Below are 27,116 nucleotides of genomic sequence, written 5' to 3' on the forward strand. Positions count from 1 at the left end.
TTACAGATTACTTATTCAAACAAATGTTTGGGTAGCAAACGTAAAAAGTAAACTTTAATGAAACATTGACGTGGTTATGTTGCTTACGTCGCTTTTCACTGACGTTTCTTGCTCGGTCATTACTTTGAAATTATTACATGTTCCGTTTTGAACATAATCTTTCACATTAGAAAACAAAATCATATAATCCTCATTCTTCAATACGTTTCTGACGAATTTAGTTCCCAAATAACATTAAAGATACACCGCTCCGGTTGCCTAGTGGGTAAAGCATCCGCCTCGGGTGCAGGTTTGAACCCCGGCCGAGTCATACCAAAGACTTATAAAAATGATACTAACAGCTGCCTCGCCAGGCGCTCAGCATTAAGAGGTTAGTGTTATGACTGATCGGTCTGGTGCCAGGATAATGTGACTGGGTGGGACATCATGTAAGATGTCTGCATCATGATGCCCCAGTGCTAGACATCACTATAAACTGCCACACTGCAGACACCGTAGCGATATGACGGAGAGATTGTTAAAGTTACGTTAAAAAACCAAATCACCCACCAACACATACACATTAAAGCTACCGTCTTTGTTTGCGTTGTTATCCATTATATATATATATATATATATATATATATATATATATATATATATATATATATATATATATATATTGTATGTATAGTTAAGTGTAAAACACAGAAAATTATTTGTGAAATACTTTTCACATTTTTTAAATTCTGACATTTTTACATTTGAAAATTTTGTCATTATCTTTTCACATCTGAAAATATGAGATTTCTCATCATGCCATGTGATGTTTCATTGTTTGTGCCGACAGAAGCGATTTTTGCAGCAGGTAAAATATAACACAAGTATTTTGTGAGCTTTAACATTAAATGGAAACTGCATTATCCCCCAGGTATGAAATTCATGTGAACTTCAGAAAATGAGGGTAGGGGTACGGGTGATATGCAGAATAACGAGTTTATTCTGGCATACAGTGAAAATAAATTTTCTATTGTTACTGGATATATTTCATCTGGTAGTACAACAAACGATACATCTAAACTCGTTTGAAATATCACGTATTCTGTACCACACGACGAAGTGTATTCAGTATTAACGTAGGAAAAGAAAATATTCTCTATTCACTTGAGCTGAAGAATACATACATACATACATACATACATACATACATACATACATACATACATACATACATACATGCATGCATACATACATACATACTGTACGTTCTATAACACACTAACATACAACAATTTATGGCTGCATTAATATGCATTTTGTTTATTTTTAATGCACATCCAACCAAATAAAGGTATTAATTTATTAATCGACGACTGCCGGAATATGTACGGTCATTCATTGCTCGTATATGGATAAAGATATTAGGTAAAGGGAAGTAACTCTCTTCAAAAACACAAGAATTGACCCTGTTGAACATCATCTGAACACAAACAGAATATTGCCTGATTGAATATTACAACAGCAAATGGCACTGAATGGGAAATGGCGTCGCTAAATTCTGACCGTTATTCCATCAAATGGTCTTATCTTCATTTCTGTCCACTTTAAAGATGAGAAAATACCCGTCCATGACATCCAATGAATTCCATTGGCCTTGGACTCGTGCTTTCCTCCGAGGTACTGTCCATTTAGACAGACTGTCAAACAGTTAGAATACCACCAGCCGCCCTTAAAAGCGCTTGCACATGAGCCAGCCTCCAGATCATTGTCTTGGTCGTCTGTTGAGAATCTCTGTCCGTTGTGGCCGGAAAAAGAATTATCTAAAAAAAAAAAAGACGAAGATGTAATGTTACAAAATTCCAACATGCCAGTCAACTATGCTTAGCATACCGACTATAATAATATACAAGTCGGGTCCAGTTGCCATCGTATAATGCTCTGTTAGATTAGGTTTCTTCGATCTACTGAGAAGTCTTAACGAATTTTATAGAACCAGATCTCCGGACGCAATTTGCGACAGCAGATCAGAATCTGTGCCGTTGGCAGCTGGATCGGATATTTACGAGTGTAAATACGGCACAATCTACGTATACTTACCGGGCGTTACTGATTGGATATTATGATAAATCTGTGGTACAACAAACTGACAAGGTCCCACAATCGGTTCTATGATACACTAACCAAACTCAAACTTGGATAATTAAAAAAGTAGCACCTTTATTTAGCTTTTGACTTCACAACGTTATTTGAACACAAAACAAAAGTATAAATTTAGTATCATTAATAAAGGTATTTTTATGCGAATGAGTGCATGCGAGATTCAGATCAAATACACGAACATTCATATATCTGCAGAAAAGCAAAATGTCTCTGCCTTGCGCAAGAATCAACGCATCGCAAAGCGTCATCAGTCTGACTCGTACTGTCTGATATCAACAGTGGCAGTTACAAATCTCTCACGGACTCCTCACAAACCGTATCACGGCTGCATCAGTCGTGACAATTATCTCATTTATTTCGTCTAATGTTAACCTCCAAGTTTTCAAAATACTTAGTTTGAATATATTTCGTCTTGTTTTGGCAACATCTTGAATTATGTTTTAGTTTCTTTTCACTACAAAGTCGATATTTCTCTTCAATTACTGCTAGCATCTATATAGGTTTAGTTTGTTGCAAAGGCAACTTGGAGTAGTCGTTGCCATTTTTTCTTTGGCTATTGGCCATTTATTCCTTGACCCTGGTCAACCAAAAAAATTATTTAATTATGAAGAGATAAAGAGTGCCTGGATGTTGGCGTGTCTCCATTTAAAGTGGGCAGTTAACTTCTTAAAAGTTCCCCACAAAGCCATCTGAAGTTCCTATATATCTGAGTGTGTGTGTGTGTGTGTGTGTGTGAGAGAGAGAGAGAGAGAGACTCACCAACATCACCACTGAATCCAGCGATAGACAGTTTAAACTTTTCGTCTCTACTGGCTACATGGAATATATTATATTTGGCATATTTTTCTTCGAAGTCGAAACTTTCCATGTCTATTCTCAGTTCATACAATCCTTGGGAAGTTATCAAGTGTAAGTACTCATTACCTGGAAAATAGAAAGGTGTTTTTCACACTGATTCCGTAACAATATTTTGTTTTATTTTACTGGCTCAAAAATGACTCGTATTTGCGAGTTTTGGGTTTGCAATTGAAAGAGATTGATAATGTGATCGAATCTAATACATGCACGCCATGCAGAATGGTGATTAGAATTTGAATCTTCAGCTAAGGTTGAAACAGCAAATACACATGCTCCATTACCAGTGGGAAAAAATCGTGTTTAACTCAGATGAGCTTATTTTATCACATCCCATCCATCCCACCCAACGTAAAAAATCTTTTGCATACGATTTGAGCTTCATTATTATGAGAAGAACTCTTTCTGTCTCATAAAAAGCTACAATTGTGTTCACTAAACACCAATCTTCCACCAAAGACTTTGCAAACTGCCCTAAACGCAAAGCATAAAACACTGTGTAATGTACGGACCACTGCCATAAACGCAAAGCATAAAACACTGTGTAATGTACGGACCACTGCCCTAAACGCAAAGCATAACACACAGTGTAATGTACGGACCACGTTTGGATGGTAAAACGGATAAGGGTAACAATACATTTCATATTACTGGTTTGTTTGGGCGTTGAGGACCATTTGCCCGCCGCTACCTCTATAAAATATTGAACTATGTCCGTATAAGGAAACAAGATATTCTAAGTATAAACAAAGGGCTCATACTTCACGAGAGGGGCTCTTATCGTTACAAACATTTTAACTGTCATATATGCACTGTATTATTATATAGTACATGTATATGTAAGCAACGATACGAGCCCCTTTGTAAAATTACGTGGATTGCAATCACTCTTTTTCGCCACTTAGCATCAGAGAGGAATTAACTAAGATATCAGTTTTAAATTAGGATATGTTAAATATGGGTGTAAATATTAAGTAATCAGAGTAGGTCAGCTTGTAAACATAAAAATATTGTCTGCAAAATATGACGTACTTTTGACTGCGTTAAATCTCTTATGTAAATGTTAAAGCAAAATGAAATATAGCACACTGGTGGATATCCTACCAAGCCAAAATTCTTTGGACTGGTTTCCAAATCCAAACTGATACGGTTCCCATTTCTGGTGAAAATCTTGTTCCCCGTCTCGCCTTCTCTGGAATACCTGTCCAAAATGCACACACGATTAAGTCAAGGTTCTGTAAAACTGACATCTCATTTTAACATAAAGAAAACAATATGTGCCAGAGCTTTATTTTATGTTTAGGAAAGAACTATACGAGGTTCGATAACTTTTGACTGAAGGCTAAAACAACGCTTCTGTAAAAAGCATACAAATTTTGAGTGGAAAACTGTTTAAATAATTTTAACTCAATACTGCACACTTAAGGAAGCACGGAAAACATATGTTTCTTGAATTCTGTGCTTTTCTTTACTATCTTACTTTTGTGTGTAAACGTGAGTTTTTTTTTTTGAATAGGGAGACCGTTTACGTTTTCAAATGCCTTAAAAAAATAATTTACATTTAAGTGTAAGAATTTGCATGTTAAAAGTGTTCAAAAGAGGAATCGACTGAGCAAAGAAGCTGAACACGGTCAGTACAAAACAATGAATATAACATAGTAATTACAATGAAGGTTTAAACTGGTCTTCCCAAATGTGTGCTTCATTGTTATTGGGAAACTATGTTTGGATCTATAAATAGTACATGTGTAGTTTCTGTGTGCTCGTGCATTTTAATTTCCTTTGTATAATCATTGACATTTCCGCTTAAATGATCCCGTACGTTTCTATTTAAATGCCAAACAATGCAACGATTCCAATACCATCTCCCTACTTATCCGAATCTTCGCATTAGAAATGAGCGTGCTGTATACAAACATTCTGTTGTCTTAATTGTTTATGTTGTTTGTTTTTTTTTTTAAATTATAAAACTAGTTTTCTTTTTTGTTTAAGTTACCCAGACTACCGAGGTTAAATAGAGTTTCTTGTATCTTGTATCTTCCTGAATTTCTGCAGGATTCCCGCATTTATTAGTCTCTGGTGGCAATAAGGTTTCGGAAAACCCCAAAACCGCCTCCTGTAAGGCGTTTTGAAAATATCCAGCAGGCTATATTTCATGAAGGATAGAGCGTTTTGTAAGAAATGTAAAGTTTCACAGTGTAAAGAGTGATGTTATCTTGATGTCTGTAAAACTCTACATGCATTCACTGTATATACTATTACGCAATGATTGAAACATATCCCACGATGAAGGCGGGCAAGCGGTAAAGAATAATTTAAAGTATACGACTAGTGAAATAACAAAAAAATTAAAAGATATGTACATTTTGATGATTTAATTGTCCATTTTTACTCTTTATTTAAATTTGTATAAAAAAATCATATAATATCAATTTACATACAAGCCATCCTCCCCCGTCAGTGTCCATATCACAGAAAACCGGAAGTCCTCTCTTCATCCCATGAGGGTAGATAGTATACATTCCGGTTTTAGTATTTCCAGCAGATAAAACGTCATAGCAATCACGTGGTTCATCAGGAGCTGTAAATTGACGGAACAGGAATTGATCTGAGAAAACTGCCTTAGGTCAGCAAAATAGCATTTGTGACAAATATGATTTAGTCACACGAATATAAAATTTATATAGAGTGCGAACATATGATTTTGTCCAACGAATACAAAGTTTAATGTTTGTGTCAGGCTGTAGGTAGCAATTTAATATAATACGTAATATTTTAACATGGAAAGTTGAAAACGAACGAGCCACAGAAAATAGTGACCGTGTCGTGGTCCGTAATAGCCTGATTGAATGGTGTCCTATGATGCTCCCGATACGAAGTCAGGCACGTACCACTGAATAGCCGGATGGCGGAAGTAATAAAAGCGCGCTGGTAATAAATAAATAAATAAATAAATAAATTATTTCCTTCTAGGTCTGTTTTGGCTGTATTAGTCACAACTATGTCAAATAAGGTAGTACTTAGTGTTTGTTTAAGGTGTCACAATGCCGTACTTTCATTTTCAGCCGTTATATATGACGCGTGTGTGTGGTTAAGGTGAGAGAATGCGCAATTGTACGGTTGCGCTTTAATTGTGTCAAAGACGTTTATTTAAAATAGTTTACCAGTCGTGATGTACCATTAGCATACATTAGGTTTCAACATTTTTAATATGCCTACTTTCCTGTCATGCAAACATAATGCATTGATGAACAGATAATTGGATCGGGTTCGAACCCGCGACCTCCCGCATCTGAGGCGGACTCTCTAGGCAACCAGAGCGGTCTAAATATAAGCAAGAAAAAAAAAATACAGATGGTTATCAATGCACCATTCCTGTCAAATGGAGTATTTTATCACCATAGTGGTACTTAATATTCTTGTTCAAGGCTGTCGCATTACACGGATCAGTTGCGTACTTTTCAATGTACGACAATTTGTTATTCCAAACTCAGATATCATGCAAAAACTATAAACAAATAAACCAGTATATTACAAAAATATAACTCAAATAAGCATTGTTACAATCAAGTGTATCTGTAAGGTTTCGGAATTTAATTATCTTTCCTCTATGGAATATAACTTATAGGAAATAAAAATATTTTGAAAACTAAATAGGTGCTGAATGATTCCATATTTTAATTGTTTATGTACTTGTTATTTCTTGCCAGCAAGGATTCTGACGAAGCATTTTTCTCCAAAAATTGCATTGCATAAATAGGTATATATCGTATTATGAATCTAATTCACCCCACTGAAACCGTAATATATGAATACATTATACAATACAGGTATGCTCAATGACATGAAAATCGTTTTATTTAAAATGCGGATACCTAATGCAAAAGAACGGCAAAACGCAACGAATCAAACCTTATTTAAACTAAAGCATCTCTGACACACACGCACACGTAACAAATATAGCCATAGCATGTCGCAATCTGTCAATATGGCCCAACTCCAACAACACACACATACTAACCGAAAAGGACGGTACTGCATAGTCACACTCTAAACAAGCCTTTTGGACTTATTTAACTGATATAGTTGTGACTAATATAACGAAAAAGCCGATGGTGACACAGCTGGAAATAAGTTCTTTATTTCTCCATATTTATTGACAACGCCTTTTTTAAACTACTTCTGCCAAGTTGAAATGCAGTACCGGTATCAGCCATTCATCTGTGTTTGCCTGGCCATGTGTGCAGAACATGATGGAAGGCCAGGTTACCAGGCTAGGTCCATAATTGCTTGTGACCCACCCACCCCAGAGTACTGTTCATTTTGAAATGGATCACGTATTACAAGATGTATGAAATATCTCATGGTCAACCGTACTTTTCTTTTGTAAACTTCGGCTACGCATGTGCACGAAAGAAAGAACTTTTAAACGAAACATAAACACTATCCTACCCTAAATTGTGCTAGTCTGATTGTTACTTACAGAGTGACGCGCCTTGAACTTTTCGCAGTGGTATATTATGGCAATCTCACCTTTTTTTCGTGTGTATACATTTACAAGGCATACTATACATTAGACGATCTGCTATATGTTCAAATATTAGACCAGATACTGTCAACTTTCTTTTAACTGGAAGAGAACTTCTCTGCATATTGGCATATATTTTGATCCTAATTTAGCCATTCTTATATGGAGGTGCCTATACAGACTGTCAATCGTTGCAATAAGGCCACGCTTTATAATCCCAGCCGTGTCCGTCTTAAGGATATTGTCTTCAAATCACTGACCAATGGTCTTATACCTGCTTAAAGACATTTTAGTATAAGCATTCGAAGACAATGCAATATTGTCCAAACTCTGTTGAGTTGCCATATCGACATCCAAATTCAAAGTAGCATTTTACCGCGTGTAATTGTATGACCGTAAACATAGTGGGAAAAGTGTGTCGTGTGCAAAGTTTGTTGCATGGTTTTAAGGTACTTTTACCACATTACTGACTACATAATCCTGGGAAATTGGGACCTAAGTGCATTTTCCAATAATCATCTGAGACGGCCGACTTGAGCTTGTCTGGGCGGGTACTCAACCCATGGCCTTCCGAGTGTACGTCTGATGCTCTATGAACGGAGCTAACCAATCACCAACCCCTCCGCGCCGGGTGCCAAAAGACCTTGTATATTTCCCTGGAGGAAAGCCAGGTAGGTTATATTTTTTACAGATAGGTTATATTTTTTAGGAAAAAAAATCGAAGTTTCTCTCTCTCTCTCTCTCTCTCTCTCTCTCTCTCACACACACACACACACACACACACACACACACACACACAATACTATACTTTTGAAGACCGTTCTACTTACGCTTTGTTTATAATTTTTCTTGACGGGCAAAAGCTCTTTGTTCGTTTTGTTCGTTTCCGTGCAAAATATAAAAATACTCGAGCGAGAGGTAGGTCAGTATTTGATAAGAGAAGTACTTTTTATCTCTTAATGACACCTTTCTGATTCAATGCCTATTGTGCAACTTTTATGAAATTGGAAGGGTACCGTTTTATCTAAACACGGTAGCAATATCAGCGTCAGACAAGATATATATATACTGATAATGTTTATAAAAAATTCTCGCTCGTTATTTACATCCACTTGTTTGCTTAACAGTCCATTAAACTGACTCATGTAAATGGGGCACATTTTTATTCCACGAATATATACTACTTGTTTCTTGTTCAGACTTGTCGATAACTTGTACAAGAGACATGTCTGTCCTTTTAGCCTAATGGGGAACACGGTGATAGTTTATGGGAAACAACTATGAATGTATGGTTTATGTGCCATTTACTGTTACATATTTTGGCAATATGACTGCAGACCAGCACGGCATAAGCTGTACATTGTCATTACATGTAACTAATACAGTATTACAGTATTATAATTACAAATATGTAAATTTAGGGAACCAGCTCAGGCGAAAAACGCAATCTAATTCTTCCAGTTCCTTTAAAATCAACTGAAAATTACTTGTTTGAAGCATTTTCAAGGAGTTTTAAAACAGCCCCCTAAAAATGTACATGAACGCACATTCAAATGGTCAGTTATGTTACGGATAATTAACCTTAACTTTACTTGAACTATATCGGGGTTAATTCAAAGGTATATACGAATATTTTCTACTTGGTCAATTTAAGCTGTCGTTTCGAAAAATATGTAAACATTAAATTGGTTTCTTCTACTGGCACTGAAATTGTTATTTATAACTATTTGCAAGTACAACATTGTAATGTATGTACTATTTTTAATTATAATGACTTACAATGAATTGTGTCTGCAGTGCCAATATGTATTTGTAGGGCCAGACTACATGGTGAAATGACCATGACGGACATTATAAACCAAAGGCATAGAAGCTGTAACGTACATACATACCCTTATCTGATTTCTCTTCCAGAGCAGATGAAGCAGACGATTTTTCCAGGGTGGCAGAAAGTGACTGAAGATCTTGTGCGATTCCTGAAAGCTGATACCAGACAGCAGCCACAAGCCCCGCCGCTATCCCTAGGGTAGCGAGGTGCATTAAAATCCCTCCAAACCCTTTGTCAGACCCTTCTTTGGACGTGCTACCCGCCATAATTGATGGCTTCCGCTGTCGGCCGTTTTCGCAATTGATTTTACACTCGTCACTCATGCGAGATATTATTTCGGATGGCAAGTGTGCGCTTTATCATGTACCTGTTGAATTTTACCAGGTATATCTTTTTACACGAAAAGTCAATGAGGAAGATTTTTGTTAAATAAAACACGTCTATTGGCCACCCTGTGACCGCTTCTTTGATACCGTATGAGAATCGGGTTCAAGGGCGTTGACGGTATGTTGCATGTGTACTCCCTTATAACTATTTACATGAAAACACCGCTGCAGTGTTACAGGTTCAGGTTAGTGAGTGTAAAGCACATGCTGCTTATAATCACGAACGTAAAACAAAAATCGTGTATAACGCTAAATGGTTAACAGAGTTGGCTATCACTGATTCCGAAATGCGAACAGTTTACACCTTTTAGCATACGCAGACGTGTCACGTTGGGAATGACAGAGGTAAAAGTGGTTAAGCAAGGTTGATGTGAAAAGGAGGGAGTCCCACCCATGAAATTATATTGATTTTACCTTGGTGGATATAACGCATTTGTTATTTACGGTAGATAGGCGTGTCTGATTCTAAATATCACCTGGGCTTTTATGTATAGAAAATGCATTCAACCAGAAACTTTCATTTGGATCAAATGTATGCATGTATTTTTGTTTGGCTGGCGGGATGGAAAAATAACGTACTTATGTAGGTGTGCGCATATGTTTTGTTTTAGTTACTGTTTTTTTTTTTAATGGGTCAACACCAATTTGAAGATCATATCCTGCCAAGGCAAGTAAAGTGAAGTGTCTTGCCCAAGGATACATCACGGTAGCAGATCAGATCCGAGTTGTTCGATAGCTGGAATCAAGCATGCACCCTTATTGTCACGAGCCCAACGCCTTAGCAACTTACCCACTGCTGCAATTTAGTATGCACGTGCACATGTACATTGAAGAAACATCGACATTTTCTGTTACGCCAGCAAGAGAAAAAGGATATCACTTGATAGGTTAGTTTTCATAATGACAAGGGCTACAATTATTACTTCCGGGTCAGCACCCATGAATGTAGTCCCTTTCTATTTTTAGAGCATATTTTCTATCTCGTTTTAGTGGTGATTCTTGGCTTAGATTCTTAAATGGTTGGTATTAAATCAAAGTTAGTGTCATATTATTATGCTTATCAAGCAAAAATGGGTAGAGGTGTTTAGGGAGAGAACCAAATCTAGGTCTGCAGAAATAATTACGGTATTACTGGTTCTAAATTTCAACTGGACTTCATAAAGGATTTACAATAATGGATATACTCATGTTTGGATTGTAAAAGTAAGTTAATGCACGTGTCGAGGAATTGCGTGTACTTTAATATCAATGCATTATATATGAACCCAAATGTACATGGTTTCATTGCCGCGTACATCATTACCCGAGGGTGATTCATTTTTAGTCGTGGTTGTTTCCAAATACAGAGTTCGGCTTACTTACTGTTGCACGCACAAAGTGCCCTTAGTTAGAATCAAAATGTCCTGAATGACCTGTTCGTGCATTTGGCAACAATCAGGGTATTTATAGCCCCAAATTGTCGCTATATAATCATAACACAACGAATTGTGTCAGTATGTTGTCCGCGCTACGGACAGCTTCCTGAACAAAACGCATGTAATTTCCCAAATATCTTACAGCTGGGTCTGCCCAACAAACTGAAGTATTGATTGTGTTTCCGACGCACATCAATAACCTTTACGGAGTCAATCTTAACCTGCAGAGGTATGCGAAGTATAAACTTGCATTCGTTCTAGCTATTCGATTCATGCAATATAGACCGCTCAGGTGGCCTAAGTCCTCCTCGGATGCGAGAGGTCGCGGGTTGGAACCCAGACCGAGTTATATCAAAGACTTACAAAAATGGTACTTGCAGCTGCCACGCTTCGCGCTCAGCATTAAGAGTTTACTGTTAGTTCTGGTCAGCACAGTGTCAGGATAAAATGTGGGTGGGACATGATGCCACATGTCTGCGGCATGATGCCTCTGCAATACAGCACTATAAATTGCAATATGACTAGAAAATGGTTAAAGCTTCGATACAAATCCAAACACACACACGCACTCATGCAATATAATATATAGGATATTTCAGAATTCAAACTCTTGCGGATAATTAGACCTGTCAGACAACACCTTGAGCCCCATATATTGTTCAACATGGAAGGGTAATGTTAAAATTCTCCTTAATCCCCATATAATAATAATAATAATAATAATAATAATAATAATAATAATAAATAATAATAATAATAAATAATAATGAGGACTTTGTATAGCGCCTAATCTTTAGAAGCTCTAAGTGCTTTACAACATTAGACAAGACCTATAAGATAAAAAGCATATAATGATATGATTACAACAACAAACACCATGAAATTAGAAAACATAAAAAACATGCTGAGAACATTTAAGGTAGGAAACATTACTATTATTATATAAATCAGTTTAAGAACTTCCATTGGTTTAACATTAGCTAATGTTTATTCCCCGTGTGCCCCTTATCCGTTCATTATACTACTAACTGTAACTTGTACTCGGGGTAGGATATTGAACTGTGTACACGTATCGATGAATATTGTTTAGTGTATGTAAATAGTTTTTTTTTTGCTTTAAATTGATCGAGATGGCACGTACAATGGAACACAGATTTCACTTCCGGATTATCACGAAGACCTTGTTACTCACTAAACACTGTCGCCAAAACACACATCGACATCCACAGCATAAGCTCATATTCTAAAGAATAAACAATTACAGTTAACCTTAAATCCATACCAAGAATGCCTAAATCTAACTATTGTATCGCCACCAAAAGGAGACAGGAAAAAATGTTCTAAAAAAGACTGGGTTTACATTCGTGGGTACTGAACCGGATCTATTAAAATTGTGATCTGATTCCATGTGCGCAAGTTAATTTTGTTCTATTATGCCGTAAAGTGGTTTATTAAATGACGTAAAATTGCTGCCTTAGGTATTTGTTTGGAACTTTATTATCTGCCGATGTTCGAGTGACCACATCTCTATTGTATTGAATATGTAATCATGTGATTCAAACGGCTATTCACGTTCGTTTCCTCAAGATTGCGCATTGAAGCTCTTAATACACACATGCAAGCTTCGAATACGCGTATTAGAGAGTTAAGATGGCGAAACGTTTTCACTTTATAGCCCTGCTGCCTTGCCAGGTATTTCATTCGGCAAATGACTGTTTCGATTTCGCACGATGGATAATTCAAATTGCGTCTATGTAGAGTTCAATTTTGCGCAGAGCATATAATTCAAGTATCACCTGACTGGGTCTCTCAAGTGCAAAGTAATCGACCAACCGGACCGCGAAGTGTTTCATGTTATAGCCTCGACTGATTACCATACGCGTTGATATGGTGAACCGTTACGGACTAAAAATTTGAAACTAAATCAAACAATGTTCAAAACTTGTAAACAGTGTTATAGATGTACAAATTACACATGTAAAAAAACTATATAAAATCAATAAAAGTAGTTCTTAAAAGAAACTTTATTTTAAAAATTAGAAGCAATTCATCAATAAAAGTTCTAACATAAAATTATGCATGCACAATTGTAATAAAAAGCTATAAGCGATATCTTAAGCAAAAACTTGTTTCTCATTTTCGTATACATTTTTTATAATCCATTTACTGCACTTTAATACGCTGGTATCGTATACTCTGGAAAAATGCATTTTCCCTATTTTAATTGCTACAGTTAGTGTACATTGCATTAGTTCAAGCACATGGGATCAGCCATTTTGATCAGCTGGTTGCTTTAGAAAGTGTTATCATATTCATAATCACCACGTGTAGGGCATGATTTCCATAACTAGAACATAAAATGTTCAGTCTCAGTGCATGAAAGTAGCATAGAGACATGCCAACATTCTCCGCATTGTGCGTGTTGCAAATATAGACAACGTTGTAACTGTACCTCTTTCAAAAGTATAAAATAACCGTAGAGCGGAACCATATAATATACGATATATGAATACTGAAATAAATAAAATAGTAGTCATGTAACAAAATATTCTAAAAAAGCATTCCTTTTATATCAATTAAAACCAAACAAAGAAGCAGGAGTCCATCGAAGCGACTGATGCTTTACTGGGCGAAAAGGATTTATGGGAATTCAGGATAAGACCATATCTTCCTTTAAGACATCGAGTGTTTAAGACATCTGATATTTTTTCTGTGATAACACGAGTTTCAAATTAGCTGTTGTGTACATATTGGACGTAAGCTTGGCACCATTTTCATCCAGAGCGAAGTAGACATCATTAGAAGTGTTTTGATGAAAACCACATTTGACAATGATCATCCATTCAGGTTGAGTGACTAGTGACAATAAGATCTTTTATTACAGCACTATGTTCTAGATATGACCCTCAAGATGGCTGCCCTGGTGGCCATATTAGACACCAAACGGTACTATTTTCATTTTAGACCAAACAGGCATCATCAGAAGTCTTTTAGTGAAAAACGTGTGTTGATACAACCATCCATTAAGGAGGACTAGCAATAATACTATTTTAAAGATGGTCGTTGTGTGGCCGTTTTGATTTACGACCAAGTGGACCTAACAAGAAATCTTCTGGTGAAAATTCCTACATCAATATTACATTCTGTTCAGGTATAAGTTATAATAACAATATTTGTTAATATAGCTGTCATAGATGCATTATGAGATTTTATGAGATTTAAGATCGGCACCAGTGTTAACGAAGGACCAATTATAGATCATATGAAGTCTTTTAGAGAACACCCATGTTGATATGGCCATCTATGTAGGAGTAGAAATACAATTTTCAAGATGTTTTACAGAAGTCATATTAGTCACATTTATATTTGGTAACACATATACATTATAAGAATTACTTTAGCGAAAACCCCATGTTGATAGGACCATCCTATCAGGAGCAGTAGCGATAACAAGAATTCCAAGATGGCTTCTGCGGTGGCCATTCTGAATGGCAGATCGGCACCAGTTTTGTTTGGAACCATCTAAACCAAGGGATAAAGAAGTATTTAAAGTTCATGGAAATCTTCCAAGTACTTTAGGCGGAGTAGCGATAACAATCATGTCCTAAAGGATGGACGGACGGACGGACGGACAGACGAAGGACCAGCCTCTAAGCTCTCCTGGTCCATGACCATTACAGCTAAACATCAAAGGCATTTATATGAAATGCTAAGCAACATCGTCGGTATGTATTGCGCCAAATATCGACTAGAATCTGTGAATAAATGTGCAAAAATAAATCGGACAAATTTCAACAAAACCATGTGATTTTTTTCAGCCATACATTAGACTGAATACAAACTTGGTAAAGAAATATACAGTTGAAATGTTATTGATGATTGTCACAAAAGGTGAAACGTACCTACATAGCCAGGTATGTAGTCAAATTTGAACATTAGCTGGTACGTAGTTAACGTGAACATCACTTACATAACCTGGTATGTAGTTACGTGATCTATACTTACACAGACTGGCATGGAGTTCAACGTCAACAATAATTACATAGTCTGGTATGTAGTTAAACGTGAACAATACTTACATAGCCAGGTATGTGGTTAAACGTGAACAATACATAGACTGGTATGTAGTTCAATGTGAACAATACTTACATGGCCTGGTATGTAGATCAGTGTGAACAATACTTACATGGCCTGGTACGTATTTAAACGTGAACAATACTTAAATATTCTGGTAGGTAGTTACATGATCTATACTTACATAGACTGGTATGTAGTTCAATGTGAACAATACTTACATATTATGATATCTAGTACAACGTGAACAATACTTACATGGCCTAGTATGTAGAACAACGTGAAAAGTTCTTACATAGACTGGTATGTAGTACAACGTGAATAATTCTTACATAGACTAGTATGTAGTACAACATGAACAATTCTTACATAGACTGGTATGTAGTACAGCATGAACAATTCTTACATAGCCTGGTATGCAGTGCAACGTGAATACTACTTACATAACTTGGTATGTAGTTCAACGTGAACAATATTTACATAGACTAGTATGTAGTTCAACGTGAACAATTCTTACACAGACTGTTATTTAGTACAACGTGAACAATTCTTACATAACCTGGTATTTAGTACAGCGTGAACAGTACTTACAGAGACTGGTATGTAGTTCAACGTAAACAATACTTGTATAGACCGGACGTGAACAATAGTTATATAGCCTGGTATAAAGTTCAACGCGAACAATACTTACATAGACTGGTATGTAGTTCAACGTGAAAAATAATTGCATAGACTGGTATGTAGTTCAATGTTAACAATTCTTACACAGACTGGTACGTAGTTCAACGTGAACAATACATACATAGCCTGGTATGTAGTTCAACGTGAGCAATTCTTACTTAGATTGTTATGTAGTTCAACGTGAAAAATAATTACATAGCCTGGTATGTAGTTTAATGTAAACAATACGTACACAGCCTGGTATATAGTTCAACATGAACAATACTTATATAGCCTGGCATGTAGTTAAATAAGATTTAGGATCATTAAACAATTCTTAACATTTGTTTTCCAATAGCACATACTGTTTTCGAAGGAAAAAAGCACTGCCCATTGTCTGATGCCTCAAACAAACCTACCTATCATACAGATGTTGCACACACTATCGCTTACGCAGAAGACTTCACAATACATTGTCTTCTGTGTAACTGACGCACGTCTCTTCCACGGCGTTAGCTATATATACAACTACAGTGTGGTGTTTAACTTGATGTCCAAGTCTACATTCAAAATACGTAGAACTATTTAGTGTTCTACTTTCTTGGCTACCATAACAAAGGCATCCTTGAAATCCGAGTAATCATTTTCTTCTTTGTGCGCTGAATACGTTTCATTTAAACCTTTCAGGCTGATTATTTCAAATCCTTCTTTTTGGTAGATGTCTTGTAGTTGATCCTTGCTGATACACGTGCATTTAAATCTGAAATCTCCAACCCTATAGAACGTCTGCTCCAATACTCCAACTAAAACAAGATGGCCACCACATTTCAGGAGACTGCATAGGTTTCGGACAGATTTTGCATAATCTTCAAGGGTGATGGACGCAACTTCTAAGCACAGTGATGACGTAATGGCGTCGAAGACAACGCCATCTACCGGAGTGGACATCATAGGATTGGTCTGCGTGACATCACACTTAACAATATTTTTGATCTTCCTTTTCAGTTCATCTTGCCGCTTTTCGAAAGAGCTGCTGAAAGGTATACAAATATGAATTATTTGTTTCACTCACACGATCCGGAAGGTCATATGTTTCCCTAATTTAAGCAATGCAGACTTGTTTTCTTTTTAAAAATAAAAAAAAACAAAACATGGCTAATAAGTAAAGAATGAGGGCTGATGCAGGCTGATGAGGGTTGGCAGATATTTTGTTAAATACTTTGCCTTAGCTGTATTCAGTATCAACTATTTGTTTCAACTTCAATATTAGAAATGTTATAAAGACAATGCGATGTAAATAATGCTAATTTAGAGGGCATATATCGTACTCCATTGTTTGGGGAGTGGATGGGAGGGGACGAATGCATGATCATGTGGGTTAGACCGCTAGTGCACGAGAGCTAGTGATTAGTGCCGTTACTCGAGACACGTTAAATTTCCACCTGGATCGAATTAGAAGTCCCTAACCTGTTTTGACTATTGCTATCATTCAATGCAGATTTCTTGCATATAATCCTGTTTCCAAACCTATACCATAGGCATCCCCCCACCGTTTTGTATATAGATGTCAATTTATTATTAACAAGTTAATAGATATACTATGCATTTCTAACAAGAAATCGAGTGGCATTCTGCATATTGCCGAGCACCAAGTTAGCTTGTTTAACAAGTGAGTTTACGTGCACCTTGAGACCTTTCTTTACCATATCTCATTCTTTTTGGGGTAATGTACATACGAACATTTGGTTTAGGCGCACCGAACTTGACAGTGGTGCAGTTACTCCGGGCACGAGATCTATTCCTGGAAATATTTATAACTCGCTAACATGTTTAAATCATAAGACGGTCTCACTATATATAACGTGTATATTTCCTTTCTTCTATCCCCAAGTTTCACATAATGCATATTTACAAAAGTAATAAAATAAAAAACTGATCATTTATATGAATCTCTAGCTCAAAATAGAAAAGGACAATCAATCTTTCTTTTCAATCACCAACATCTCAATAAACGTTTTATGTCGGTGGGTAATCAAACCCTCTCGATGATGTCATTTACCTATGGCAAGCGTGTCACATTTCACAACTACAGGGGGCGGGGAGGCAATGAAGCATTCATCATCTAAGGGAACGATCTTTATCCATCTGCTTTTTTGTGAAGAGAATAAAAACGATGTCGGTAGCCTCCCAGCCATAACCAAATATGCGTGTGAACTGTTAACCACAAAGCTGTAACAAGGCCATCAATAACAGATGTGTTGATTTTCTGATGACATCCATTTAAAGCTGTTTTTGTGGGGTTTAACGCCATTGTTCAGCACACGATAGGCTATGCATGGCAGCCAGTATTAATGGTGGAGGAAGAACCCGGGAAAACCCCGGGAAGAACCACCGACCCACGAGACGCTACTGGCAAGCTTTCTCACACACCCACATTGGCCGAATCCTAGACTCGAACCCACGCCGACAGAGGTGAGATGGCAGTGATCCGTAACGGAGAGCGCCTTAGACCACTCGGCCCCCCCCCCCTTCCCATTTAAAGTAGGACCAGATCATGACGGAAATTCATGTTGAAAATGGTGTAGTAATAACTGTTTGGGATAATGATTACTTACAAGAATATTATAAAGGATCGGAAGGCAACCAAGTTTAATGTCATACGAGCAGTTTCTAATGAAGGCCACACTATTTACTGAAATGTGTGTATGGTTCTGATGAAGTGATTATATCTATATGTCTAAGAATACTGACGGTATATCAGTAATAAACTTGTTTAGGATGTCAACCCTTTCAATTACGGTAATGACAAAGAGGAACCATTTTCAGCCAGAATCAGCTTCCTGTTGCAAAGACTTTTGATGACACAATGAAAACACAACCGACCAAGGAGACAAAGTGGCAATAAGAACGTAGTAGCCATGTTGGACATGCGAGAAGCACCATTTTCACTAAAGATCGTTTACAAGCTGGCATGCTGAAATAAAGTTGGAAGAGCTTGATAAGGTCTATATGGGTGTAACTGTCTTTTAAATACAATCCTACCATTTAACCACATTATCTACAAACCTTGATTTGTCTATCTCCACCAGGTATTCAAAGACAGGGCCCATGTGATTGATTTTACCGTCCTTCCAGTTCTGTAAAAACTCAAGGTTCTTCTGGGAAAAGTCACTTAGGGTTATCTCTTCAAACCACGGTGCGGCGCAAAATGCAGTATAGGGAGTCGGGCCTGTGCCAATATCCAACAGTCTTATCCCTGCTATCGCTCCTGAAAGCAAATGTAAACAAGTAATGAGGGATTTGTAACATGCGATGTTGTTGTTGTAGGGTTTAACGCCATTTTTCAGCACAAGATAGGTTATACAAGCAACATTCGTTGTTTTGCAAATAAAACTAAACAAAGTCGGGACTTGCATGTCAATCTTAGGCTTACAAGTTTAGACATATCAAAAACCCGTCCACAAGAAAAATAAAGGTATATAGAGCGGTAATATTCGCAAAATTTCAAAGGTTCATATTTGACTACATCAGACATTTTGGATAATGTATGTATTTATTTTTTTGTTTATGTATGTCTGTTTTGTTGTTTGTCCCTGTAAAACACTTCACCTACTTACCTAGAGTAGAGCGTAATGAGGTCAACTTGAATACTGTTACTAAATCATCACCCGATTGAGGTAAGCCACGTGCAACAATGTTGCCAATTTCCCTCTTAGTGTCCGGTACGCTGACGTTATTGAAGCAGAGAAATGTTAAGGCTATAAATATATACTTGGTTTTTTTCCATATGAATTTCCACAAGTTGCAGCTTTAAAAAAGATACTAGGTTTCTCCATTGGAATTCCCACAAGCTGAGGCTATAAATATGCAGCAGGGTTTCTGCATAGGATTTTCCAATAAGAGAAGTACCCCAAAAGACCCTTTTCAGGTCCACTCACTTGCCTGGAAAAGGTCTAATATTCTACTATTGCGAAGAATATCTTGCCTATCTGTTGTATAGTATATGTTTGTTTGTTTGTTTGCTTGTTTGTGGATGTCTGTGTTTTGTTATGTTGTCCCTATAAAAGTCCTTGTGTTCCTATAAAGCCCCATCACGTCACCCATGTTCCATTTCCCTTGTCCCAATAAAACCCATGTTAAATTCTCATGTCTATCAAGAGACCCACCATGTTAAATTCCCCTTGTCCCTCAATGTTCAGTTCCCATTTTGCCGTAGACAGTCCCCACCATGTTAAATTCCCGTTTTGCCCGAGACAGTCCCATCATGTTTAATTCCCACTGACCCTATACGGTCCCACCATGTTCATTTTCCAATGACCCTATACAGTCCCACTATGATAATTTCCCATTGACTCCATACAGACCCACCATATTAATTCCCCATTGCCTCTATATGGTCCCACCATGTTAAATTCCCATTTACCCTACACGGTCTCACCATGTTCAATTTCCACTGATCTTATATAGTCCCACACTTAATTTCCCATGGACCCTATAGTGCCATACATTACTACTGAGGTTCATTGGGCTATTTTATGCTCCGAACCCGCAGGGGATTTATTTATTCAAAGGAAGCCACAAGATAAATTTCATCGGATCGATTCATAAAGAGGCCTCTAGAGTATGAATAAGTTTGGACTAAAAGAAAGATTACAAAATTTATATATGTATGAGCGGATACTAATCGGCAGAATACGTCAGAGATTTTCACAACCATCCACGTGCTAAATTTCGTCAAAACCTGCTAATAAATAATGCATATCAGTGTGATCCAAAGAACACTTTTGACTGTCACGTGACTAAAACGACACCAGCACCAGACGTAGGGCAATGCAATAAGTTGACAAAAGCGCATTCACAACTGAGCCGTCGCAGCTCCTTCGATCTATGCAAACACATAAGCTTCTTAGTTGTTATTTCTATTTCTATTGAATTTATATAAAAATGATACGGGAATTAATTCCACAGTAAGTGTAGTGTGCTTACAAAAATGCAATAAATTTTTTTATTCGTGTATGCAGACTTTATATTTTTTATAGCAACGTATTTTAACCCTTATGGCCTTCCATATCTTTGGTACTGATTTACACAACTCAAGATAATGTGCAATAGATAACAACTAATTTGAACCAATTATCGAGGCTGTCGATGACGAGTGTTACGTATCAGAGTGCTCAGGGTCTTGGCCTACTTCCTTCTACTCTGCACCAAATATCATAGATTATTTTTAGTAGCATGAACGCGATATAATCATTTACTAACTACATATTGGCAATGTATGCTCGTAGTTGTTCACTCTTGTCTCTCTGTCCCTCTATTAACCTATCTGTCTATCGCAAATACTCTGTTATTCACACTAGGACCAGACAGCACTGTATCATGTTGTTGTTGTAGGGTTTAACGCCATTTTTCAGCACACGATAAGCTATACATGGCGGCCAGTATTAATGGTGGAGGAAGAAACCGGGAAATCCCCGGAAAGAACCACCGACCCTCGATAAGCTACTGGCAAGCTTTCTCACATACCCACATTGGCTGAATCCGAGACTCGAACCCACGCAGAGAGAGGTGAGATGGAGTGATCCGTAACGGTGAGCGCTTTAGACCACTCGGGCACTCGGGGCCCCCGCACTGTATCATTACGAGGACAATCATTGGATAGATAATCCATTGTGGAGTTGAATCAGAGAGTGCATATCTTGGTATTTTCAAATCTAATACTTAGTTTTAACGAAATAATTTGTTCCCATCTCTACAAACATTCTTCTATTTGGCACACCTCAACTTGAAACTGAACAAAATTTGAATCTCTTACGTAATTTTGGAATTAAAAAAAGTACATTAAGCATACGAGGCATTTTAACTAGTAATTCTTTCTTAGCTTTTAAATATAAAGGTATTATGATTTATTTTTAATCAGACAGTGCAAAGACCAATTAATAGTTGATGTAGGTACACGATATAATAAAGACTATTCTTCCAAAGTTCGGTAATGCCATTGTCAACTTGAATTGGATATTTTTTAAAAACATTTTCGGGCCCTTATTCTTATTCATCATTATACCATATATGTTTATAAGTGTGTGTGTGTGTGAGAGAGAGAGAGAGAGAGAGAGAGGTTGTTTTTTTCCTTCTCTTATGTTTGATTAATTTGCACCTCAATATTTGCACTGGAATGGTTTATCCATTGTTGTGACAACTTTTGCATGAGACAGCAAATATAATATCTTGACACTAATCCATCCATCCATCTATCCATCCATCCATCATCTATCCATCAATCCATCCATCCATCTATCCATCAATCCATCCATCGACCCATCCTTATCCATCCATACATCTATCTATGTGTGTATTTATTCATTAACATTTAAACACAGTTTCTATAGATGTTTTTCTAATGCAAGTTTCTAGCTCTCCTGACTTTCCATACCTTGGTATCCGAAACAGATTTATGAACACAACTTGAAAGAACAAAGCAAACCCGATTAAATGAATCCCTGAGCTGTGCTGGAAATTTAGAAGAATGCACCCATGGAAGGGTCTATATAGAGTAGCGCCCAATCCTCTGACCCTTTATCAACCAGTTTTTATTTTACAGGCCCAGTCATTTGACTCTTTACCAAACAGCTTTACCTTTACAGGCTCAATCCTTTGGCTCTTTACCAACCACTTCTAGCTTTCGAGACCCCACTCCTTTGACTCTTTACCACCAGTTTTAACTTTACAGGCCCTATCCTTTGACTCTTTAATAACCGCGTCTAACTTTCGAGAACATACTCCTTTGACTCTTTACCCACCAGTTTTCACTTTACAGGCCCAATCATTTGATTCTTTACCAACCACTTCTAGCTTTCGAGACACCATTGTTTGACTCTTTACCAACCATTTCTAGCTTTCGAGACCCAACTCCTTTGACTCTTAACCAACCAGATTTAACCTTACAAGCCCAATCCTTTGAGTCTTTACCAACCACTTCTAGCTTTCGAGACCCCGCTCCTTTAACTCTTTACCAACCAGTTTTAACTTTACAGGCCCAATCCCTTGACTCTTTACTAACCACCTCTAGCTTTCGAGACCACACTCCTTTGACTCTTTACGAAACAGCTTTAACTTTGCATGCCCAATCCTTCTTCTTTTTACCAAATGTCGCTTGTTTGTAAGGGATATTCAACTTGATAGGATCAGTTGGAATCTACATATTCTCTATTCCAAATCGTTTTTTATTTTTCGTTTTTCAAATTCTTTTTGATCTTTTTCATTTGTTGAAGATCTATTCCTATCACTTTGGGGTAGCAATTTTAAGGACCCAATGCTTCCAGAGCTTGTGTTCTTTGCATATTTCTATGCATTAAAAAATCTCTGTTCAAACAAAAGTTTCAACCAAGGTTTTTGCATTATGAAAAAGTCATTCCGAGATGAAATCAGCTGAAACAGTAGTAATATGGAAAATGACAAAATGTCTACTTTCAGCTTTTCTTATTGAAAATATTTTATCGACACTGAAATAATTTCCTTTTATTTATTTACACCACATATAACTATTAATATATTATATCAAAGGACTTCAATACCAGTATGGCCGCCATTGACATCTACAAAGATATAATTTTAATTTTTCACCTCCTTCATACGGTACTGTGCATGTGACCATATTGATTAAGTTTGGTTGTTTACGTCTGAATTAGGCTTAGCTACACAAACAATTCCAAGAATACAGAGCCGTGTGTCACGAGTTTCTCTTTTGTTTATCGGTCGCATTTTGGTATCGACTTTTGATATATTTACGTGGAAGCTGTTCCTAAGTGCATTTGGCTTATTACAAAGCATTAAAATTACCTTTAAAACATCTGTAAAATGTAAATGAAATATATTAAAAGTAACTCCCGATATGTGTTACTTTAGAGCTATTGTGCAATTGCTCGTCTTCCCACAAACACTGAACGTGCTAAAATGTTCATGACCTAATCATTATTGGTCATCTAGTATTGACTGATATGGTCATCTAGTGTTGATTGAGCCTTCGGCACGCTAGAGTTTGAAATAAATTCTTTACAAGAGTGAATTTTATAGCGGTCATCCCCACCCCATTACACTCCCACCCGCTGGGCAAGCACTCTACACCAATTACGCTGGTGCTAGCAACACTACTTCTGGTGTAAAAGTCAAAACCGAACTAAAACCAAATGGCAAACTTTTATCTTTGTCCGTATCTATCTCTGATAGCGTACATTTAACCCACTGCTGACGTGTTAATATTAAAATTATAGCCCATATGAGCCTCCATAAACTTTGAACCGAAGAAGAAAAGAGGACCACGATTTGACAGAATAAACAAATGCCTTTACCTGATTTGAACGCATCGCTGAGGCCATCCAGAATGAATCTTATCCCAACTCCCTCTTCCTCATGCCCTGCAACGCTACTATAATAGGTGGCAACATACGTCTCTGGGTCAAAGGCGACATCTTTGTGGGTGGTTAACACTGTCTTCGTAGACATTTTTCTTGTTCACATGTTCGAAGTCAAAGTGCAAACACTACTGTGCCCAACGATGTACGCAGAAAATATATGAGCACACATCGTTTCTATAGCTCCTCCAAACAGTGTTAACGTTTACATGACAGGAAGCCAAGGAGTAGTTGCGAGTAAAAGTGGCCGTTAAAAAAGTCAATAAGGTACTTAAATCGTAAATGGGGCAATGGTTTCGAATGTCTTCTCTACAGTGGTGTAAATTATGAGTGACTAAATGCCCAGATAGTATAAGAAAAGTAGCACGGATTCCAGGTAGTTTCAGATTTGGGAACCGCGGAAGTTAGTTACCATGTGTAAATTGAGGGCAGATGAGGGTGCTATCATTAAGATCCATCTTTTTTAATGATAGAATAATGGTCCGTGTTGATAACCTAACATTGCTTACTGATGCGCCTTTTTGGTCCCCGAATAATTCACTTATAAATTTTAAGGATTATGTACAGATAATGATGAGAAACAACGGTTGAAATTTCTGCAGTGAGACTTTTGCAAGAATATTTCTTGTGATGACTGGGAGAAACACTTCTAAATCTTTTCTTACAGGAGTAACAGGTCACCTGGGTAATATTTGTATAACTTTAATTCGAACAAGTATTACCTAAGGCACAAAGCGTACGTAGCATGTAAGATTAGGAGGATGTAGAGTATTATCACACCCTCCCGTTTGTTTTGTATCCCCATGGCCAATTTAAAATCGAAAAGCATTAAGGATATATAAAATGCACAAAAGGTAGTAATTTCTTTCATTGATTTATAATTTCTAAGCTAAATGCCCCCAAGGAGTCCCTATTACTGTCGAATTAATTGGCGTTTCAACGCAAACGAAGCTCCCGATGTAAACATGAAAACAGACTGATCACTGTCAATTGCTGGTTTTTAGAATTGGCTATTTCAGTAAAACTGTGTCGTCTGCATCCAATATGTGCAATGTCTAGCTTTAATATTTATAAAACAAATGGAACAAAGAAACATAGAAGGAACTCATTTATACACGTGTTCAAAGAGATTTAAATCCAAAATTTACAGAATTATTGATATTTTTAAAGACGGTGAACTTCATAACTTCTCTTGCTTGAAAACAAAGATTGACCAAAGCGAATATGGCGACCGTGTTGCTAAAGAAACGCCAAGATGAAAGTGTTTCGGAACCCGTGGCGACGATCAGGTTTGAACTTAAAAATCAGTGAATGAAATTACTAGGTTTACTGCAATTATTATATACCTGATGCATTCTGTATTTAAAATTGATAGGGGTGTACAAACAAACGGCATGTATGAGAATAGAAGTATCTAAAACCTTAACAAGAACGTTTTGGAGGGGGTAGAAGCATATTAAATGTAACTCCCAATATGTGTTGCTTTAGAGCTATTGTGCAATTGCTAGTCTTCCCACAAACACTGAACGTGTTAAAATGTTCATGACCTAATCGTCACAAATAATTATGATATGGGTATCTAGTGTTGACTGATATGGTCATCTAGTATTGACTGATATGGTCATCTAGTGTTGATTGAGCCTTGGGCACGCTAGAGTTTGAAATAAATTCTTTACTAGAGTGAATTTTATAGCGGTCATCCCCACCCCATTACACTCCCACCCATTGGGCAAGTACTTTACACCAATTACGCTGGCGCTAACAACACTACTTCTGGCGTAAAAGTCAAAACCGAACTAAAACCAAATGGCAAACTTTTATCTTTGTCCGTATCTATCTCTGATAGTGTACATTTAACCCACTGCTGACGTGTTAATATTACAATTGTAGCCCATATGAGCCTCCATAAATTTTGAACCGAAGAAGAAAAGAGGACCACGATTTGACAGAATAAACAAATGCCTTTACCTGATTTGAACGCATCGCTGAGGCTATCCAGAAAGAATCTTAACCCATCTCCCTCTTCCTCATGCCCTGCAGCGCTACTATAATAGGTGGCAACATACGTCTCTGGGTCGAAGGCGACATCTTTGTGGGTGGTTAACACTGTCTTCGTGGACATTTTTCTTGTTCATATGTTCGAAGTCAAAGTGCAAACACTACTGTGACCAATGATGTACGCAGAAAATATATGAGTACACATCGTTTCTAAAGCTCCTCCAAACAGTGTTAATGTTTACATGACATGAAGCCAAGGAGTAGTTGCGAGTAAAAGTGGCCGTTAAAAAAGTCAATAAGGTACTTAAATCGTAAATGGGGCAATGATTTCGAATGTCTTCTCTACAGTGGTGTAAATTATGAATGACTAAATGCCCAGATAATATATGAAAAGTAGCACGGATTCCAGGTAGCTTCAGATTTGGGAACCGCGGGAGTTAGTTACCATGTGTAAATTGATGGCAGATGAGGGTGCTATCATTAAGATCCATCTTTTTTAATGATAGAATAATGGGCCGTGTTGATAACCTAACATTGCTTACTGATGCGTCTTTTTGGTCCCCGAATAATTCACTTATACATTTTAATGTCTAGCTTTAATATTTATAAAACAAATGGAACAAAGAAACATAGAAGGAACTCATTTATACACGTATTCAAAGAGATTTAAATCCAAAATTTACAGAATTATTGATATTTTCAAGGACGGTGAACTTCATAACTTCTCTTGCTTGAAAACAAAGACTGACCCAAGCGAATATGGCGACCGTGTTGCTAAAGAAACGCTAACAAGATGAAAGTGTTTTGGACCCCGTGGCGACG

The 27,116-nt window shown here is 37.1% G+C and overlaps 2 protein-coding genes across 4 annotated transcripts; both read right to left on the bottom strand.

Annotated features, from left to right (window-relative positions):
* Positions 1-1,271: 1,271 nt before the first annotated feature.
* LOC149777853 (microfibril-associated glycoprotein 4-like) lies at positions 1,272-10,035 on the bottom strand. The gene is made up of 5 exons (XM_089938928.1): positions 9,415-10,035; positions 5,436-5,575; positions 4,099-4,195; positions 2,899-3,063; positions 1,272-1,799 (listed from the first exon to the last, which is right to left on the bottom strand). The coding sequence occupies exons 1-5, from the start codon at positions 9,671-9,673 to the stop codon at positions 1,531-1,533; spliced, it is 930 nt and encodes a 309-aa protein (XP_089795054.1). The 5' UTR covers positions 9,674-10,035; the 3' UTR covers positions 1,272-1,530.
* A 3,125-nt stretch (positions 10,036-13,160) lies between these two features.
* On the bottom strand, positions 13,161-26,623 carry LOC149777854 (indolethylamine N-methyltransferase-like). 3 transcript variants are annotated; one of them, XM_089938930.1, is made up of 3 exons: positions 26,265-26,623; positions 18,952-19,153; positions 13,161-16,918 (listed from the first exon to the last, which is right to left on the bottom strand). In XM_089938930.1, exons 1-3 carry the CDS (start codon positions 26,416-26,418, stop codon positions 16,471-16,473), a joined length of 804 nt encoding a protein of 267 aa, XP_089795056.1. In that variant the 5' UTR covers positions 26,419-26,623; the 3' UTR covers positions 13,161-16,470. The 3 variants fall into 3 exon arrangements, with proteins under 3 accessions (XP_089795056.1, XP_089795058.1, XP_089795055.1); XM_089938932.1 differs by lacking the exon at positions 26,265-26,623 and adding an exon at positions 24,234-26,217 and having other exon boundaries at positions 13,161-16,915; XM_089938929.1 differs by lacking the exon at positions 26,265-26,623 and adding an exon at positions 24,234-25,338.
* Between the last annotated feature and the right edge of the window lie 493 nt (positions 26,624-27,116).

This window comes from Sinohyriopsis cumingii, chromosome 17 (genome assembly GCF_028554795.1).
Source record: "Sinohyriopsis cumingii isolate HCF-2022 chromosome 17, ASM2855479v2, whole genome shotgun sequence".
Lineage (NCBI taxonomy): Eukaryota > Metazoa > Mollusca > Bivalvia > Unionida > Unionidae > Sinohyriopsis > Sinohyriopsis cumingii.

Coding starts and splice junctions, on each gene's coding strand:
- LOC149777853 (XM_089938928.1), bottom strand. CDS start 9,673: ATGAGTGACGAGTGTAAAATCAATTGCGAAAACGGCCGACAGCGGAAG. Junction 5,576..9,414: donor GGAAGAGAAATCAGATAAGG/GTATGTATGTAC, acceptor GTCAATTTACAG/CTCCTGATGAACCACGTGAT. Junction 3,064..4,098: donor GTCCAAAGAATTTTGGCTTG/GTAGGATATCCA, acceptor TCTATTTTCCAG/GTAATGAGTACTTACACTTG.
- LOC149777854 (XM_089938930.1), bottom strand. CDS start 26,418: ATGTCCACGAAGACAGTGTTAACCACCCACAAAGATGTCGCCTTCGAC. Junction 19,154..26,264: donor CAGCGATGCGTTCAAATCAG/GTAAAGGCATTT, acceptor ATTTGCTTTCAG/GAGCGATAGCAGGGATAAGA. Junction 16,919..18,951: donor GTGGAGATAGACAAATCAAG/GTTTGTAGATAA, acceptor TATACCTTTCAG/CAGCTCTTTCGAAAAGCGGC.